Here is a 21,271-nt window from a genome sequence, read left to right on the forward strand (position 1 = left end):
TGTTCTTTCGGTCTTCGCAGCCGCCTGGTGAAGCAGGTGCACCCCACTTAGGGAACTTAACCACAGGCTGAGCAGCGTATCTCTAATATTAGACACAAGTGCCTCAGTGGGATTTGAACACAGACCTGCGCACCTCCAACTCCGGTGCTTCCTGCTACACTGTTCCACGTTCTAAACCAGCTGGGAGCTTTGAGACTCTAGATGGCCTTCATTCTAAGCTGAGCAATAACTATACAGATGAACATTCCATACATCTAGAAGCAGTCAATGGCATGTAGAACTTAATAGCACAGAAGGGCAGCGCTTAGAAAAGGTAACTTTTGTCCTCAAGTTTTTTGGCCATGGATTCACCCTAAGGCAGGTAAAACATTTTTTTTTTAAGATTTTATTTATTTATTTGACAGACAGAGATCATAAGCAGGCAGAGAGAGGAGGAAGCAGGCTCCCTGCTGAGCAGACAGCCCGATGTGGGGCTCGATCCCAGGACCCTGAGATCACGACCCGAGCAGAAGGCAGAGACTGCAGGTAAAACATTTTTAAGGCTTCTAGGACCTGTAATCCCATATGAGGCAGGCCTCACAGTAGACGGGGTCCAAGGCCACTAACCCAAGTCCATAACTGCCTTACTATAATAAATGTTCCCAATCAATTCAGAGGAGTGGTCACCGCTGGTTCTTTCGCCCTGTCAGGAATGAAAACCAGTTCATTTTCCCAAATATCCTCCAGCTTGAAAACTAGAGGTTGAGAATTTCAGTGAAATTAAAACACCAGTCATTCTCACAAATTGGACTTCATGAAAGTTAAAAGTCTTGTGCCTTGGAAGACATGATCACACAGTTAAAAGGCACCCCACAACAGGGAGTGATTGCAACTCCCACATCTGATAGGTGCTTAATAGCCACAATGTAAAGATCTCCTAAATCTCAGCCATGAAAACAAAAAACCCAGTTTAAAACTGTGTGAGAACTTAAACAGACATTTCTCCAAAGCGTACCATCAAATAGCCAGGAAGCACGTGTAGGATGTTTACCGGCACCCATCAGGGAAATGCAAATCAAAGCTACAACAAGCTACCAGCTCATGTCCATTGTGATGGCTACTATATTTAAAAAACAAAACAAAAAACCTGAAACTAACAGTATTGGCAAGGATGTAGAGCTATCAGAACTATCCTGCCCTGTTGGCGGTCAGCTAAAGCGGTACAGCTGCTGTGGAAAAGAGAGTCCTCAAAAAATTAAAAATTGGAGCTTCTGGGTGGGTGAACCTGTGTCACACGCATGGAGGGGACACGAAGTTCCAAACCCTTCTCCCCTATCTCACCCCGTGCATCAGTTCCATCTGGCTGTTGATTCCCATCCTTCATCATATCCTTTCATAACACTAAAAAAGTGATAGAATTACCACATGATCCTGCAGTTCCAATTCTGGGAATGTAAAAGGACTGGGCAGCAGGGTCTTGAAGAGAGAGGTGCACGCCATGTTCCCAGAAGCTATTCACCAATGGCCAAAATGCAGAAACAACCCATGTCCGCTGACACGAATGCAGAAGCAAAACGCGGTGTGTTTTGCCTATCACAGAATATACTCAGCCTTCAAAAACAAGGAGACTCTGACCCCATCTTCAACATGGGTGAACCTCAAGGGCAGCCTACTCAGTAAAATGAGTCAGTCACATAAAGAAAAGTACCGAGACTTCACTTACATGACATTCTTGGATTAATCAAACTCACAGGTGCAGAAGGGAGAATGATGGCTCCCAAGGGCCGGGGTTAGAGGGGTGAGGGGTAGAGGGTTTCAGTTTTGCAAGGGGAAAATGGTTCAGAAAATGGCTGGTGGTGATGGCGGACAGCTACAGATTTCCCTCTAAGTACTGACTGGCTGTGTCCCAACACTTTTGGTGTAGTGTGTCTTCATTTCCATTCATCTCAAAGTATTTTCTGACTTTCTTTGTGACTTTATCTTTGACCCTTTGGTTATTCAGGACTGTGTTGGTCAACTCCTACATATATGTGAGTTTCCCAAATTGCTTTCCATTTTTTACTTCAATTCTCATTCCACTGTGATCAGGAAACATACCTTATATCATTGCAATCCTTTTTACTTTTCAAAGCTAAGTTTCCATCTGAAAGTATGTTCCATGTGCACCTGAGAGGAATATGTCTTCTGCTGTTTCTGTGTAGAGTGTTCTATACATAGTCTTTAGGTCCAAGGGGTTCACAGTGTTTCCAAGTCTTCTATTCTTAGTGGATCACATACAATTTTTCTCTCCATTATTGGAAGTGGGATATTCAAGTCTCCAGCTTTGACAGTTGAAATGCCTACTGGTCCCCGCAGTTTGATCAGTTTTGCTATCATCATAAAATGAACCTCATTATCGCTACGTTTCAAGTCTCTTGTGTCCAATACTTGCAAAACCACTCCAGCTTTCTTATCGTTGCTGCTTGCATGACATATCTTTTCCCATTATTTTATTTTCAAGTTATTTGCATCTCTGAATATGAAGTGTCTTTCCTGTAGTCCCTATATACAGACAGTCCCCAACTTTACAATGGTTCAACTAACAATTTTTCGACATTACAATGCTGCGAAAGCAATATGCATTCAGTAGAAACCATACTTCAAATGATTATTTTTTTCCTGTGTGAAACAACACTGTCTTGCGATGCTGTGTGGCAGCAAGTCACAGCATCCTGTCAGCCATGTGATCATGGGGGTAAACAACTGATACAACCATTCTACTTTTCACTTTCAGTACAGTATAGCCAATAAACTACATGACATATTCAATACTTTATTATAAAACGGGCCTTGTGTTAAGTGGTTTTGCCCAACTATAGGCCAATGTAAGTGTTTTGAGCACATTTAAAGGACGCATGGCTGAGCTATGATGGTATGTAAGTTTGGTGTGTTTAATGTATTTTTTTAAGATTTTTTTTTTTTAGTAATCTCTACACACAACGGAGGGCTCGAATTTGCAACCCTGAGATCAAGAGTTGCACACTCCACCAACTAAGCCAGCCAGAGGCCCCTAAATGTATTTCAACTTATGGTTCATATTTTTAACTTACCAGGGTTTATCAGGACATAACCCTGGCCAAAGTTAAGGAAGATCTGTATTTAGAGCTTATATTTTCATCTAGTCTGTCGATCTCTGCCTTTTGATTGGATTCCTTAATCCATTTACATTTAATATTAGGACAAAGTTGGATTTATCTTTGCTATTTTACTTGTTTCTTATATGTCTCAAGTCTTGTTCCCCTTCTATTCCTCTGTGCTGATTTCTTTCATATTTAGTGAATATTTTATTTTGTAAAATTTTAATTCCTTTAATGATTTTTTGCACTACGTGTTTTTGTTATGTTCATAGTGTTTGCTCTATGTGCTTACCATATACATCTTAACTTATCAGGATATTCTTATCAAGTTTATTCTAACTTAATTCCAGTGACATATAGAAATGTTACACCTAGGGGCACCTGGGTGACTCAGTGGGTTAAACCTTTGCCTCTGGCTCAGGTCATGATCTCGGGGTCCTGGGATCATGCTCTCTCCTCAGTGAGGAGCCTGCTTCCCCCCCCCCTCTCTGCCTGCCTCTACTTGTGATCTCTGTCTGTCAAATAACTTACTTTAAAATCTTAAAAAAAAAAAAAAAAGAAATGTTACATCTATGTAGTTTCATTTCCTTTTCCTCTGCTTTGTGCTATTATCATTAAACATATTATATCTGTGTATGCTACAAATCCCAAATACACTGTTATAATTGTTACTTTATATGATCTTGAGCTTCAGAAAGAAACTGAGGGACTATATATGGAGTTTGTTTTACTCGCCTTATTTACCATTTTCATTTCTCTTAATTTCTTTCTGCAGATTTTAGTTACCATCTGGTATCATTTCCTTGATACCAAAGCTTGATATCAAAGCTTGATCAGCTTTGCTCCCATCGCATGTGCCATTATTGTTATTTATATTGATATATTCTATCAGGCCAGTGATACAATTATATACATACTGCTTTCTACAGTTGCTTTTTAATAAGTAGAAGAAATAAGTGTTTATTCTAGCTGTTATAATTACTTACCTTTGTGGGTGCTCTTTATTTTTTCATGTGGACCGAGTTACATTCTGGGGTCCCTTGCTCTCAGCCTGAGGAACTTCCTGTAGTATTTCTTATCAAATGGCTGCTTGAGCAACAAATTCTCTCAGTTTATGTTTATTTGGAAATGCTTACCTTCATATTTGAAAGATAGTTTCTCATGGGGCACCTAGGTGGTTCAGTTGGTTAAGCGTCTGCCTTTGGCTCAGGTCATGATCTCCAGGTCCTGGGATCAAGCCTCATGTTGGGCTCACTCATCAGCACGGAGTCTGGTTCTCCCTCTCCCTCTACCTCTCCCCCTGCTTGGGCACTCTCCATCTCTCTTTCAGATTAATGAATAAATAAAATCTTAAAAAAAAAAAAAAGATAGTTTTGCTGGATATAAGATCCTTAGTTGCCAGGATGTTTTCCCCCCAGCACTTGGACTATGTCATCCCTCTGCCTTCTGGTCTCCACTGCTTCCAATGAGGAGTTATTGGAAGTTTATGCTGTGGGGTTTCCTTATATGTGATGAGTCATATTTCTCTTGCTCCTTCAAGATTTTCTCCTTGTGGGGCGCCTGGGTGGCTCAGTGGGTTAAGCCACTGCCTTCGGCTCAGGTCATGATCTCAGGGTCCTGGGATCGAGTCCCACATCCGGCTCTCTGCTCAGCAGGGAGCCTGCTTCCTCCTCTCTCTCTCTGCCTGCCTCTATGCCTACTTGTGATCTCTCTCTGTCAAATAAATAAAATCTTTAAAAAAAAAATGATTTAAAAAAAAAAAAAGATTTTCTCCTTGTGTTTCAGCATTTTGCAATGATGTGCCTGGGTGTTGATCTCTCATTTTGTCCATTGAGTCCATGAGCCTGGAGTCCATTGAGCTTCTTGGATGTATAGAAAAATGTTCTTCAATAAATGTGGGTAGTTTTCAACTATTTTTTTCTTTGAAAATTTTACCTACATTTTCATTACACATATATTGATAATCTTAATGGTGTCTCACATTAATCTGAACTCTCTATTGTTTGCATATGTATATGTGTGGTAAAATACACATAAGATAGCTTGCCATTTTAACCATTTTTAAGTGTACAATTAAGTGGCATTCAGTATATTCACAATGTGGAACAGCCACTATCCAATTCCAGAACTTTTCCATCATCCCAAACAGAAACTCTATACCCATTAAACAATAGCTTTCCATTTTCCACTTCCTCCAACCTCTGCTAGGGTCTGTAAATTTTGTCTATGTCTGGCCAACCTTTATACTTTAACCATAGCAACTTCCTTTTTATCGGGCTTTCATGGGAGGGAGGCAATTCTTTGGCTTAAAGGTATAAGTTGAAGAAAATTACTATCTGAGAAAAAATAAAAAATATAACCCAGATGGGGATGGGAATGGTGGTGAGTTTCATTTGAAAGGATTTTTTTTAATACAGAGAGAGAGAACACATGTGCACGAGTAGGGGAGGGACAGGGGGTAAAGGAGAGAGAATCCCAAACAGGGTCCACACTCTGCATGGAGCCTGATGCAGGGCTCGATCTTACAACCCTGAGATCATGACCCATGCTGAAATCAAGAGTCAAATGCCTAACTTACTTAGCCACCCAGGTGCTCCCATTTGAAAGGATTTTTTGAGTAGCTCTGGGGTCAGATTGTCCAATATGAAGTTGATATTCAGAGCCTGATAGATAGGAAAAAGGAAACATACATAATAACCAAAAAGACACATGAAAAGATGCTCAGTATCACTAATCATCAAAGAAAGGCAGTTGAATCCACAATGAGATATCACGTTATACCTGGTAGAATGGCAATTATTAAAAAGCAATCTTGTTGTTTAACTCTGATACTATCGTAAAAGTGTTTCTGCAAAATGCTTCATCTTCAAAGAGGTTCATGGAGGGGCACCTGGGTGGCTCAGTGGGTTAAAGCCACTGCCTTCTGCTCAGGTCATGATCCTGGAGTCCTGGGATGGAGCCCCACATTGAACTCTCTGCTCAGCAGGGAGCCTGCTTCCTCCTCTCTTTCTGCCTGCCTCTCTGCCTACTTGTGATCTCTATCAAATGAATAAAATAAAATCTTTTTTTAAAATTTTAAAAAAGAGATTCATGGAAAAGACTTTACAAGCACAATTTTTTTGATAACTTAAAAATCATAAACTTAAACGGGGTACAAATTTCCAGAATTAATAGAAAAACTGGATTCAAGCAGAACAAATACTAAGTATATGCAACTGAATGAAATCACAACAATGATTATGACTTTTTATTACTTTTTGTTTGAATTACTGCTGATTCCCTAATGTTTTGTTTTTCCAGACCTAAGGCAATGCCTTCTCTTAAATTATCTATGACTTATAGCAATTTGGTAAAGGGTAGTTTTGTAAACAAAGATAAAATATTTACCTTTCCTCTGTAATTATTCCCTCCGGAATTCAGAAACTCAAGAGTATTTTCATAAGTTCAATAAGAATCTGTTTTCTTCATAACGGGACACAACTGGAAACACTGCCCACATGACCAAGGGTTTGATTAGAATGTCATGTTTGAGAGAGACGAGCACAGACTCAGATATGACCACACAGTTTTCAGGAACTGCTTGGATAAATTGGTCTGTAATCTTGCTCATGGGTAAGTAAGGAAGGTCACTTCCTTTTGCTAATTGGGCCAACCTTTCAGATGGCTGGATTTGTCGTCAAAACCCCCTACCCATCCACGATGGTAGAGACCTCTGGTCCTCCCTGTGATCCGTCTTTCTTCTATTTCCAACTACTCCCCACTCCGCCTTCGAAGTCACCTAAAGGAATCTGCCTTTCACGGCCAGAGCATCCGTGCCTCATGTTTACCTTTCTCCACTTATAACTGTACCTGCCCAATCAGACATAAATGCCCATGCAAATCATGGCACGTTCACACCGCTGTGCTCTTATGATTACAAATCAGATGTGCCCACAATCGCGATCTCACCAGTGGCAGCTGTCCTTGCAGAGCCAAAGTTGTTCCTGATCATAGAATCGCCTTTGGACATCTTGTAGCTGGACAAGGTGTCCGCACTGTGGCTGATGCCACATGCCCCACACTTCTGGGGAAGCTGAAACTCAGCGACATAAAATCACCAAATAGGCTACTTGGCTTACAAAAGCAATTCCTTCAACAGGGTCTTTCTCTGACTTGATTTTGATTGGTGTGGGTCTTGGGACCATGGCTCCAAAGTGCACCCAGACAGTGGGAACGGTTCTGCTTGTAATAAGCAGAGCTGGCTCCCCAGTACACTGTATGCCCTCAAAAGCTTCAGATGCATGTTCACGGCCACTAAGAACCCAGCCCACGGAGCTCCCATGAGGAATGGAGAGTCAGAAACCGGACTAAGGCAATGACCTTCTAAGCAGCTGTGAGCCTGAAGTCATGACCTGTGCTTACCACAGAGCATCAGCAAATACTGAGACCTTCAGGGACCAAGTGGGGAGGGGCGCCAGGGCCGTACATTTTTCTTTTAAAAAATATTTTATTTATTCATCTGACAGAGAGAGAGAGAGTGTGTGTGCACAGGCAGGGAGAGCGGGAGAGGGAGAAGCAGGCTCCCCATTGAGCAGAGACCTGATGTGAGGCTCAATCCCAGAACCCTGGGATCATGACCTGAGCCCAAGGCAGAAGCTTCACCTACTGAGTTATCCAGGTGGCATCCCGCCAGGGCCTTAAATTTTGATCTTGTCCTCAGGAGAGCAAAACGTTGGATTAAAAGTGGGAGAACTGTTAAAAAAAAAAAAAAAAAAAAAAAAAAAAAAACAATCACAAGGCCACAGAAGGAATTAATTGTGTTCTGTCCCAGTCAGCAAACTGAGACCTAACACACAACCCAACTTCGCGCTTGGCTGCTCCCAGGTCACCGGACCTTCAGTCCCTGAGTCTGAACTGTTCTGTACCAGCTGGTGGGGGGCGAGAGGGGGCACAGCCCCTGACATGGGAAGAGATCATTCCGCCATGGGCCCCCACCAGCAGGGGGACCTCTTGACTCAGGAAAGGGACTTTCAGCCCTGGGTCCCAACTTGCAGGAGACCCCTGATATGGGGAGGGAAACTTCAGCCCTGGGTCCCCCCAGCGAGGGACCCCTGATGCTGGGGAGGACCTTCAGCCCCAGGACCCCACCAGGGACGGGAACTTTCTGTTGCGGGAGGGATCCTTCAGCCCTGGCTCCCCACCAGCGTGGGGACCCCTGATGCGGGCAGGGATCCTTCAGCCCAGGTCCCTACCAGGGAGGCGAACCCCTGACATGAAGAGGGGACCTTTAGTCCCAGGTCCCTACCACGGAGGGAACCCCTGATGCAGGGAGGGATCCTTCAGCCCTGGCTCCCCACCAGCACAGGGACCGCCTGAGGTGGGGAGGGGGCCTTCCCCTGCCCCGGGTCCCCCCAGCAGGGAGGACTACCTGACCCAGGAAGGGGACCTGGCTGGATCCCACCCAATTCTCACTAGAAGCCCACACACGGCATCCCAGGCTCCGAGGCCACAGTGTGTGCCACTCTGAGCAATTCTGTTAGGTGGAATGCTGGAAGAAATTGTAGGGTTTTTTTTCTTTTTGGCAAAATAATAAATTATGTGAGATTGGCAGATAGTTGTTGCTGATATATTTTTCTTTCAATGTTTACAGAACTTTTCAATATAAATTTTTTTTTTTAAAAAGAGTTTATGGGGCGCCTGGGTGGCTCAGTGGGTTAAGCTGCTGCCTTCAGCTCCGGTCATGATCTCAGAGTCCTGGGATCGAGTCCCGCATCGGGCTCTCTGCTCGGAAGGGAGCCTGCTTCCTCCTCTCTCTCTCTCTGCCTGCCTCTCCATCTACTTGTGATTTCTCTCTGTCAAATAAATAAATAAAATCTTTAAAAAAATAAAAATAAATTTAAAAATAAATTAAAAAAGAGTTTATTTGTGAAAGAGAGCACATGAGCGGGGTGAGAGAGGAACAGTGAGAGGCAGAGGGAGAAGCAGACTCCCCGCCAATCAGGGAGCCTGACGCAGAGCTCAATCCCAGGTCCCTGAGATCATGCCCTGAGCTGAGACAGACACTTAACCTGAGCCACTCAGGCCGAAAAAAAAAATAATAATTTTATACACCACACAATCACTGGGGTCCTTGAGGATCTGCACACATTTTGGGGGGCTAATTGGCTTTCAGTTTTGAGACCTGGTCCCCGCCTTAAAGCTGGCCGACATTCCGTCTGCCACGTGAGGTGGCTGGAATTTTCCCAGCAGTAAGGACGAGATTCCACTTCAGAGAAGGCAGGCCTTCTGTAAAGGGACCGATAAAGCCCCTGAAGCAGAAAGGCAAGGGCAGAGGGGAGTGGGGCTGAGCAGATGGCCTCCGACGGGAGGATCAAGAGCCCCTCCAGGTCCAGCATTCCTCCGTGCTCACCAAGGGGAGGACTGCCCTGTAACAGCAGTACGTAGCTCTGACGGAAGAAGTCTCTTCTAGTAGTTTGCAGAACCTGAAGAGGGTGCCCAGCGGCCCCTCGATCCCAGGATCCCAGAGAGGTGATATCCATCCTTGGTTCATGAGAAGTCCTGGTCAGCGGTCCCAGGTCCCGGAAGGCACCGCTGAGGTTGTTTTTCAAGGGTAGCTCTCCACTAGGACAGTCAGGCCCGCACGACCACACTGGAGTTGGTGACACAGGCTCCATAGTGCCAGCCCAGAACTGTATGTCCTGGCCCCAGTGTTTGAAAGACCCAAAGCGCATGCATGCCCGTCTTGATGTTGGAGAACACGTGGGTGACCTGAAAGCAGAAGTGGTTGTTCCCCTGCTGGACGGGATCCGGGGAGGAAGAGAATTCATCCAGGACGTTCAGCCTGGCATCTAGAAGCTGGACAAGGAGTCGGTACACACAACCATAGTCGTCTCGGGCTCCCCACCAGAGACACAGATCTCAATCTTGCCGCTATCTAGAAGCTCTGGCCACAAACCCTCCTCCACCAGGTCCAAGACCTGCTTTTTGCTACACCACTTGTAGGAAGACACAAAGCAGTTCTGCGAGGGGGCCCCGGGCACCTGTGTCAGGTTTACCTCCACCACCCAGCCGTCCCCACCGTGCTGCACCGTCCAACCCTGGAGGCCTTCCTGGCCGCAGGGATTGAGGAGGAGGCTGCGCCCGAACTGTCGGAGCTTGCAGAAGCGGCTCAGGAGGACGCGGGGCTCAGGAGGACCGGCCTGGAGGCATCTCAGGAGGCCGGGCCTAACGTCGAGGCGAGCCGGAAGGCAGCTGCGGACAAGCGGCAGCAGGGCGCCCTACTCCAGGGCCAGGATGCGCATCCACAAGCCTGGCTGTCCACCAGGGCACGCCAGTCCCCGCACTCCCGGCAGGAGGTCCGCAGCGTGCGCGGGGGCACGTGGCTCAGCACCAGCAGAAGCAGCTGCGGGGAGAGCCGGCTCAGGTCCAGCACCTCCTCGGGTTCCGGCTCCCGCGCGGAGACCCGGGCGCGCCGGCGTCGGGAGGTCCCGGCGTCCATGGTCCACTCCAAGAGCAGGGGCGGCGGTGACCCGGATGAGAGCCCGGGCTCCTCGCCGGTGGCTCTCTGCTGTCCTAACATCTTCCTCTTTGTTTCAGCCCAAGCCTCTTCTGTAAAGGAGAAGTCGTGCCTAATTTTGGAACAGAAAGCCCTCGCAGAAGAGGCTGTGGCCGCGACTGTCCCCGAGCGGCCGCGCGCCCGCGCCCTCCTGAGGTTCCGCTTCCAGCCGCCGCCGAGAAGCGCCGCCAGTGACGGCACGCCCCACACCGCTCAGCTGCGGCAGCCCGCCGCGGTTACAGCCGGTGGAGGGCAGCCAGCCTAGTCTAGCGACCGCCGCTGACGTCACGGGGCGCGGCCAGTGGGGCGGGGCCAGACCGTGGAGAGAACCAATGGGATGGAAGGGCGGGGTCGGAGGGCGGGGACTTGGAGGCAGGACCATTGGGCCGGCGGGCTGGGGGCGGGGCGGGCGAGGAGACCCCCCCCCTCCGGCGGCGCAGGACCAATGGGCTGGCGGGGCGGGGCGGGGCGGGGCCGGGCCGCAGGGTTCCTCCCCGGCCTCTGTCTTCACCCGGAGCTGCCGCGCCGCTGCCTCGGAGGAACCGGGCCGGAAGCGAGAGCCGGTGCGGGTCCGCCAGCTGCCGCCATGGGGAACCGCGTCGCGCGAGAAGACTTCGAGTGGGTCTACACAGACCAGCCCCACGCCAGCCGGCGCCAGGAGATCCTGGGTGAGGCCGGGCTCGCGCTCCGTTATGTGCGCGCGGCCTCCCGCCGCGGGGGCGCGCTCTCCGCGTCGGCCTGGCGCCCGGGTGCCCGCGGCCAGTTAAAGAGCCTGTGGGGGCTCGCGGCGGGCCGGGTCCCGGGGGCCGCGGCGGGGAGGTCCGGGTGTTTCCGGCAGGGAGGGGGCGCTCGGGGGATCGGGGGTCCCGGCGGGGGCGTCCACGGGGCTTCCGGCGGGCGGGGGGCTTCCCGGCAGGCCCAACCACGTCCTTGGCTCGGAGAGCCTCCGGCGCGGGCCCCGGGAGCGCGGGCGCCGGCGGGTGCGGGGCAGGGCGTGGTCCTGGGCCTGCGAGCCCCGCGCCGCCGCGCTCCTGGGGGCTAACGCCGGCAAGCGGTCCTGGCCCGGGGAGGGGGCGGTGGGCTGCGAGCGGGGGCACGCCTGGAGGCCGCGAAGACCCGCGCACGGAAGATCGGCCAAGCTTAACCGGCTGCTCCCGCACTGGGCATCCAGGGCCCCTCGCTCCTGGCTCGCTAGGCCTCGGCGGGCCCTGCAGGTGGAGGGCGCGCTCAGCTGCCACGAGCTGCCCCCAGGCCGCTCCTGACGCCGGGGCCGGACACTGTGCTGAGTGGGTTACAGACACCACCCCGCTGGGCGCTCGCAGGAACCAGTCCCTGGTAGCCCCACTCTAACGACGACGAGTAGGTAGAGTGAGGAGGGGTGCAGGGGTTCCGATCGAGGCAGATGCTCTCCACCTCTTCGAAAAAATCAGGAAGCCAGCGGGTGCCAAGTCGAATAGGAGGAATGATTTCTCACAAAGCCCCTACCTGGCTTTTCTTCTCAACATCCATTTGCCTGCCCAGTGAGCAGAGAAAGCCAGCCCAAATTTTGCTGGGGTGTCTAGAGTTGGGAATTTCATGCTTTTAGACATTGGAGTTAGTAGGTCCAGTTAAAATGGATTTTTTAAAAAATGGAATCAGTAAATTGGTAGCTTGAATCTTTACAGTTGGTATTCAGGATAGCCTTTTAAGAGACTTCGGTTATTGGGTGTGTGCTTTCTTTTTATTTTTAATTAAAACGTATAGTTTGCATGATTACACAGGAGAGACAGTGTCTGATACATTTGATCTATGCCTTAGACAGTCAACACACCTGGTAAGAACAGTGCGGTGTCCACCTTGTAAAAGACCCAGTGCCTCAGTACTGGAACTTAGCCGTGGATTTAATATTCAGATAATCAAGGAAGTGAAAAGGTGCCTATTGATGCTTATCTTGACAATGAGCCTTTCTCCACATACTTAACATCACGGAACCATTTCACTGGGAAAGTAAAAGGATGACAGATTCCTCAGTAAAAATATAGTAGCCCTTTTCCCTGCAGGTGCAAATACTGCTCAGTATCCCATTTCAGGAGTGGAGATGGAATAACCCCAGGAAAGATGAGAATACTTAAATGATAAAGAGATAATTCTGGAATTGGCTGGGTTTGGGCAGGGAAGAGAGAGCCTTGACAGAACGTGAGAACGTGGATGTTTTTTAACAACTGACATCTGTATGCTAAATGTGTGTTTGGAGTTATATTTAAAGTTCATTTGAAAGGTGGCTTAGTTGGTTGAGCATCTGACTCTTGATTTCAGGTCAGGTTCAGGGTCATAAGACTGACCCCCTACCCCCGCCCAAGCCGGGTTCCAGGCTGGCGTGAAGTCTGCTTAAGATTCTATGTCTCTTTTTTTTAAAAGAAAAAAAAATGACCTCCTTAATGAAGGCTAGGAACGAGACCGTTATTAGTGGGTCAAGTAATACAGCACAAGAAATGCTCCTTTTACTGCCCATCCACAGGGAAACCGTGTTTTTTAACAGCTTCATTAAGAGACAATGCACAAACTATAAAATTCATCCATTTAAAGCATACAATTCAGTGTTCTTTAGTGTGTTCACACAGTTGTGTAACTACCAGTACAGTCTAAGTTTTAGAACATTTTTGTCTTCCCAGAAAGAAACCCCATACTCAAAAGCAGTTCCTGTGTTCTCCGGTCACACTCCTCAGTGCTAGGCCACCACTAATCTACTTTCTGTGCCTGGAGATTTTACCTATTCTGGACTTTTTTTTTTTAAGATTTTATTTTATTTGAGAAAGAGAGAGCATGAGCAGGGGGACAGGCAGACGCACAACCAGACACCTTACTGCATAGGGAGCACAGTGTAGGGCTCGATCCCAAGACCCTGGGACCATGACCTGAGCAGAAGGCAGACGCTTAACTGACTGAGCCAACCAGGGGCCCCTATTCTGGACATTTCTTATAAATGAAGTTACACAGTCCTTGGTCTTTTGTGACTGGCTTCTTTCCCTTACCATTTTGTTTTCAAGGTTCATCTATGTTGTACTAGGTCAGTATTTTATTCCTTTTATCCGCCAAGGAAAAGTCGATTGTATGGCTATTTCACATTTCATTTATTCATTCTTCAGTTGCTAGACTGTGGGGTTGTTTTCACCTTATGACTACTACGAATAATGCTGTTGTGACCCTCACGAGGAAGTTATTAGATGGATATGTTTTCATTCCCCTTGGAAAGCTGCCGAGGAGTGGAATTGCTGGGTCATTGGTAGCTCTGTGTTTAGCATTTTGAGGAACAACCAGATTCTTCAAACCAGCTGACCGTTTTACACTGTCACCAGCAACTTGTGTGGGTTCCGGTTTCTTCATATCTTGATTACTGCCTGTCTTTGTCATTGTAACCATTTTAGCATGTGTGAACCAGCATCTCATTTTGGTTTCAGTTTGCGTCTTCCTAACAACTGATAATGTCGAGCATTTCTCATGTGCTCATTGCTCACTTGTGATTTTGGTATAGTATCTAAGAAATCACAAAGGTTATGGAGATTTACTTCTGTTTTCTTATGAGAGTGTTATAGTTTTCTTGTATTAAGGTCTGTGATCTGTCTTGAGTTACTTTTTGTGTATGGAGTGAAGAAGGGGTCCATCTTCATCTTTTTGGATGTTGATAACCAGCACCTTCTTTCCCTATTTAATTATAGCGGTACCCTTGTAGTATTGATTTTTATGTACTAAAATAAGCTTTGCCAGCATTTGGTACGGAATTACTTGGAGCAACTTGATTTGTCTGAGAACGAGGCAGGTGAATTTCGTCATTTTAGACTATCTGGAATGTGTATTGCCTTCTATCCTTTGTCAGATGTGTCAGTTTAACCAAGTTTTAAATAAGGTAAAGATGCTGGAGCAGAAACACATACTACTACTTACTGAATGAATTTTTCAAGGAATTCTTTCTTATCCACCAATGAACTGAACAGGTGTTATTCTGTTGTTGGAGAATTGCTCCCCAGATGCTCATATTTTACTGAATGACATGGAAGGAAAAGTAGTTTTAGACAAATTCACTTCTAGGCCTCTAGGGTTACTTTTTCTTTGTCTCTTGCCTCCAAAATTATTCATTGTTGATAAAATGAACTAAACCAATGACGATTAGAGTTTAGGGAGCAGAGAGAGAAAATGGGGAGTTATCCACTTGGGTTAGTTCCACCCGCATGTTGTATCTGTAAAACCGGACTTCGGTAGTCTGCCTTGCAGTATAAGCTCTCATTGAATTCCTTGTTTTACATGTAGAGGAATGAGGATGAAGCTGCTCCTTTCCCTTCTTCATCTGAATGACCGAGCTCAAGAAGAAGGTCCTTTCCCCTCATGCTGTCCTGGGTCATACCTACTCAGCAACACATAACACCAAAGACCCTGGGGCTCCCTCTTGTTGTGGGAGGAGGGGGTGGGTAAGATCCAGAGAAGAGTGTGCATTTGCCCTTAGAGGACACTTGCCTAAAATGCAGAGATTCTGTTACTGGCCTTTTTGGTCATACTTGGATATTTGCATGTAGATTCAACAGTGCAAAAAAGAATCTGACAAATTAGCACCGTGCAGTTCTCACACATTATCCTGATTTCCTGATGCCTGTCAGGAGGCCACACAGGCAGAAATCGTAGCTATCTGAATGTCTAAAAATAGGGAAGTGGGTAGAAGTTACGACAGGCAACTAGAAGTGATTCCATCATTATAAAGGAAATTATAAGATCTAAGTATGTGTCTTTTACAACAAATATATATCGTATGTAAGTACATTGCATATACATGATACTAAAGTATATGCATATGTTGTACCTTCTGTCAGACACTGGAATAGGTTTATCAGACTATGATCGCAACTTTGCAAAACTTACCAATTTTATATACAAAGAACTGTTAGGGGTGAAAAGGGAATTGGGCGCCATAAAATCTTTACTCATTTGTAATTTTCTTTCTGTTCTGTGTGGAGTCTAGATTTTGAGGCTAATTTTTCCTGCACAGATTTGTTGTGATGCGGTATTTGATAACTTTACTATTGGAATATACTCCTCCCTGTAGTGGATAAAGCCTCTAGTGGAGGGCATATCATGATTGGGAAGAAGAAAAAAATCAATTAATGTGTTAATTTAATGGGTGTTGATTTAATCATAATTGCAGAACGAGTGTGTGCTCTTCTCAGTTGCTGGTTTGTTTTTCTTTACAGCAAAGTATCCAGAGATAAAGTCCCTGATGAAACCCGATCCCAACTTGATCTGGATTATAACCATGATGGTTCTCACCCAGCTGGTTGCGTTCTACTTAGTGAAGGACCTGGACTGGAAGTGGGTCATATTTTGGGCGTACGCCTTCGGCAGCTGCATTAACCACTCTGTGACTCTGGCTATTCATGAGGTCTCCCACAATAGTGCCTTTGGCCACTACAGAGCTATGTGGAATCGCTGGTTTGGCATATTTGCCAATCTTCCCATTGGCGTTCCCTACTCAATCTCCTTTAAGAGGTATCACATGGACCATCATCGTTACCTTGGGGGTGATGGCATCGATGTGGATATTCCCACTGATTTTGAAGGCTGGTTTTTCTGCACCACTTTCAGAAAGTTTATATGGGTGGTCCTTCAGCCTCTCTTTTATGCTTTTCGACCTCTCTTCATCAACCCCAAACCCATTTCTTACCTGGAAATTATTAATACTGTGATCCAGGTCACTTTTGACATTATAATTTACTATGTTTTGGGAGTTAAATCTTTGGTCTACATGTTGGCAGCATCCTTACTGGGGCTAGGTTTGCACCCGATTTCTGGACATTTCATAGCCGAACATTACATGTTCCTCAAGGGACATGAAACCTACTCGTATTACGGGCCTCTGAATCTGCTCACCTTCAATGTGGGTTACCATAACGAGCACCATGACTTCCCCAACATTCCTGGAAAAAGCCTTCCACTGGTAAGTAAAGAGATTTGACACAAACTCTTAATTTCTGGGGGCTTTATGGCCAAAATCAGTCTCAGCTTTCCCATTTTAAAAGGAATCTAGTAGGGACACGTGGCTGACTCAGTCAGTTACATGTCTGCCTTTGGCTCAGGTCATGATCCCCTAGGACCTGGGATTGAGCCTCCCCCTCCCCCCTCAGGCTCCCTGCCTAGCAAGGAGCCTGTTTCTCCCTCACTCTCAAATAAATAAAACCTTAAAAAATAATAAAAGGTTCTGGTGTATTTTGCCCATCTAACTCATCAAAGCAAACGACAGGTGTGCGTCCTTTGTGTGCCCTCCTTAGAGTCATCCACATTCCCTCTGAGTCCCAAAGCCTAGCAGTGGCCCTTGGGTCCGGAGTGCTGGAGGATCTGCTGACTTATAAACTATGTCAGAGATTGAGAAAGGAGTTCTGTACAAAGTGAGTTCAAGTTCACCTTGCTTTCATCGCTGTTACATTGATGGGCTAAGATTTATGTGTTGGCTTGTTGGGAAATGCAGACGTCCCACGCAGTTGGCCCGTGCATTAATAAACAGTTTCCAGGGTGGCAAACTTTCTGCAGGCAGGGCCTGCCTGTTCCCCACGCAGCAGTGTATTGTTTGTGGAGGACGTGAAAGAACACAGCTTGACCCCCCATCCCTCCGTCCTCTGCAAAGGCCCACCTTTGTAACTTCGCTTATCTTCTTGGTGAATTCTTTTATTAGAGTTCCCTTCCTCAAAATCGGTGGCTTTTACAGTTTATTACCAAAAAGTGTTTCCATAATTCTAAAAAGGGGATATTTATGAAATGTAATACTAGTTTTTTTAAATTTTTTAAGCTCTGATATAAGGGAGTTAACTTTTTTTTTAAAAGATTTTATTTATTTATTTGACAGCACAAATGAGCACAAGCCGGGGTGGGTGGAGGGAGGGACCAAGGGAGAGAGAAGCAGATTCCCCGCTGAGCAGGGAGCCCAATGTGGGACTCGATCTGAGGACCTTGGGATCATGACCCGAGCTGAAGGCAGATGGTTAACGACCGAGCCATCCCAGGTGCCCCATGGGAGCTATTGCCAAATATTTTATGCCATCATATCTACCCAATTGAATTTAATGGATTTCTTCACAAGAGTTTAACTATTGACATGATTACAAACACGTGAGAACTAATTCTGACGTCTGATTACGAGTGGATTCCCACTCGAGGAAAAGAGAGGTCTAGAGAGGACATTGGGTCAGTGGGGAAGCTTTAAATCTATAGCGTATCACAGAGAATATTGTGTTGCTGTTAACTTTGTTGGGTGTGAAAATAGCATGGTGGCTTTGTAGGAGAACGTCTTTGTTCTTAGGAGGTCCATATTGAGTATTGGGCTGGCATGTTAGGGGTCAGTTGTCACATGTCCGCAGCTTGCTCTCCAAAGGCTCAGCAGAGAGAGCATATTAGATGGTGTATGTCCATGCAGACAGGAAGCGACTTAGGGTGGTGGTGGGCCTGGGTAAAGGGCGTTGAGGTGTCTGTTCTGCTCTTTCAACTTTTCTGTAGGTGTCACATTTTTCAAAATAAAATGTTTGGGGAAAAACCATGCAACTGGAGCCAAGTTTGAAAGCAGGTGTAATGTGTCTTGTGTCGCCTGACCTGTGCACACGCCTGACGGCAGGGGAGGTCTCGTTCGCCTCTTCACTAAAGAAGTGAATTTCCCCTTACTTTTCAGAGAGGGTACAAAGCTGGTTGCCCTTTAAACAACATCAACATTAACCACAGAGTTGATCCTTGAACAACACAAGGAGCGGGGGCACCAAGTCCCCACAGGGTTGAAAATCCACATGTGACTTTTGATGCCCCCGAAACATAACTACTAGCCCACTGTTGATAGCAAGCTGAACCCTGATATAAGCAGTCGGTTAACATGTATTTTGTACGTTATACGTATCATATACAGTGTTCTTGCAGTGAGGTAAGCTCGAGAAGAGAAAGTGTTAAGAAAATTGCAAAGAAGAGAAGTCACATTTACAGGACTGCACTGTGTTTAGTGAAAACACGTCTGTGTATACGTGGACCCATGTGGCTCAGACTGTGTAGTTCAACTGTGTGGTCAACTGTACCTTAACTTAAGGTTTTCTTTTTTTCTTTTTTATTTTTTAAATCTTTTAAAAAAATATTTTATTTATTTATTTGAGAGAGAGACCGCATGGGGGAGGGGCAGGGGGAGAAGTAGACTCCCTGCTGAGTAGGGGGAGCCCATTGCGGGGCTCGATCTCACGACCCCGGGATCACAACCTGAGCTGAAGGCAGACCCTTCACGGACTGAACCACCCAGGGACCCCCATCTTACTGGGTTTCTTGAACATTCCCCAACCTGAGAATTTGCTTGCTTCGGACATCACTTGCCGCAAGGCCCATGGTGAGCAGTGTCTGTTCCCTTCCTGCCGGCTGCCTGCTATCACAGTCCTGAGCTGCCGTGACAGGTGTCCTCAGAGCTCTGGTCTTCCCTTAGCGGCTCTTCCTGTCAGGTGTGCTTCAGGGAGCATTCTGTGCTGTGTCCTCAGCAAGTCCCTGCTGTTTATTGGATCCTTATATTACGGTGGTTACAGTGCACGATGTTAACAGGTGTGTGTGACAAGGTTTCTTGTAACAGATTTAGTAAGATATAACTTTCATCTGTAGCTCAGCTATTTAAAATGCACCATTCGGGGGCAGCTTAGTCAGTGAAGTGTCTACCTTCAGCCCAGATCGTGATCTCAGGGTCCTGGGATTGAGCCCTACATCGGGCTCCCTGCTCAGCGGGGAGCCTGCTTCTCCCTCTGCCTCTGCTGCTCACTCGCTCTCTCAAATAAATAAATAAATAAAATATTTAAAAATAATAATAATAAAATCAGACAGCCATTCAGAGCTTGATGGGACAGTCTGTGATCCTAGAGGGTCGAGTATATGTCACTGTCGAACTGCTCTGTGCTGGAGTCCGGCCGCGGCTCTTATATACGAGCGTTTGGGGAGGGAGGCAGCCAGAGGGTGGTTCCTCTTCTTGGTGCTTGTGTCCGGAGTTGGTCGTTACGTCCGGTCCAGCCGGACTCCGCCAGCACTCACTTTTGCATGTCTACCCTCGCAGGTGAGGAAGATCGCCGCTGAGTACTATGACAACCTGCCCCACTACAACTCGTGGATTAGAGTACTGTATGACTTTGTGACGGATGACACCATAAGTCCCTACTCGAGAATGAAGCGGCATCAGAAAGGCAAGGTGGTCCTGGAGTGAAGGTCCTTTGGACTCAAGGAATTCTCTGTGGAGCTTCACGAGGGCTGCAAAGTGGGCTTCCTGCGCTATTAATCGAAGCCCAGTGAGGCGGAGAGGCTCCTCGTGTGGGTCCCAAGCGTGAGCCCCGCGGTCCCCGGAGCTTCCCTGGCTTCCCACTGTCAGCCTGTCCAGCCCGCGCTTAGCTTTGCTCCCACGGAGCGTGTGTGTCGCATCATCATTGTTGAGGACAGTTTCCCTGATGCCTGACATTTTGTAAGCGTATTGTAAAGAAGCTTTAAAAAAAGCTATTTCTAGTACATTATTTTCACTATAAAGTTGTACTTTATTAAAGCAGCTAATAAACTGAGCTATTAATCACAGTAGTATTTATCACATTTTCATACTTTACTGTCTTTATATAATACAGTACTGGGGTGAGTTTACTTTAAAATGCCGCCACCCGCCCCTAAAATCTGGAAAGATCTTTCCCTGTAAGCTGAATTTTTAACTTTTACTATTGTAAGTGGAACTGAGACAACACACTCCTGAATCCTGCAGAGCCTCATAAGTAAATAAAGGACTTACTGTGATCGATCACATCCAACACTGAACTTCCTTTTCCAGATGCAGCGACTCTCAGATTAGAAGCTGCTCCCCCTGTATTGCAGCAGGATGGGGGTGCGGTCTGACAGCAGACAGCTGGCTTCACGGGGCCAGTACCCCAGGCTGAACTGTGTCACTGGGGTAAACGGAGTGTGACGTGGTGAAGTGTTTTATTTTTTGATCTTCATTTTTCTTTCTTTTTTTTTTAATTAGAGGGAGAGGCAGAGGGAGAGAGAGAATGTCAAGCAGCCTCCACACCCAGCAGGGAACTTGACTAGGAGGGAGCTCTCGTGACCCTAAGGTCATGACCTGAGCCAAAATCGAGTCAGTCGCCCTAACCGACTGAGTCACCCAGGCACCCCATGTTGAAGTATTTTAAAAATAATAACGTGGTATTCATCAGGCTCTCTGCTTCTTGGGGAGCCTGCTTCTCCCTCTCCCTCTGCTGCTCCCCCTGATGGTGCTCCCTGTCAAATAAATAAATAAAACATTTTTTTAAAAAAGGGAAGCCTGGGTGGCTCAGTTGGTCAAACTAAGCCTTTGGCTTAGGTTGTGATCCCGGGGTCCAGGGATTGACTTCCGAGTCACGCTCTCTAATCCTCAGGGAGCCTGCATCTCCCTTTCCCTATGCTGCTCCCCCAACTTGTGCTCTCTGTCAAATAAATAAATAAAATATTAAAAAAAAATAAAATATGTATCAGAAAAATCAAGTAGTCTGCAATTTGTACACAACAGCAATCCCCAAGCACCCTTTTTTTTAAAATAAAGATTTTATTTATTTATTTGCCAGCAAGCAAGAAAGAGAAGGAGCAGGAAGAGCACCAGGCAGAGGGAGAAGCC

General features: G+C 46.6%; 1 protein-coding gene and 1 pseudogene across 1 annotated transcript; one reads left to right on the forward strand and one right to left on the reverse strand.

The window, feature by feature from the left end:
• Positions 1-9,084: 9,084 nt before the first annotated feature.
• LOC101676832 lies at positions 9,085-10,894 on the reverse strand (annotated as a pseudogene).
• A 199-nt stretch (positions 10,895-11,093) lies between these two features.
• Positions 11,094-20,208, forward strand: DEGS1 (delta 4-desaturase, sphingolipid 1). The gene is made up of 3 exons (XM_004761878.3): positions 11,094-11,297; positions 15,846-16,588; positions 19,703-20,208. The coding sequence occupies exons 1-3, from the start codon at positions 11,216-11,218 to the stop codon at positions 19,847-19,849; spliced, it is 972 nt and encodes a 323-aa protein (XP_004761935.2). The 5' UTR covers positions 11,094-11,215; the 3' UTR covers positions 19,850-20,208.
• The last annotated feature ends 1,063 nt before the right edge of the window (positions 20,209-21,271 follow it).

The sequence above is a fragment of the Mustela putorius genome, unplaced genomic scaffold (genome assembly GCF_011764305.1).
Source record: "Mustela putorius furo isolate JIRA1106 unplaced genomic scaffold, ASM1176430v1.1 tig00003942_pilon_pilon_pilon, whole genome shotgun sequence".
NCBI lineage: Eukaryota > Metazoa > Chordata > Mammalia > Carnivora > Mustelidae > Mustela > Mustela putorius.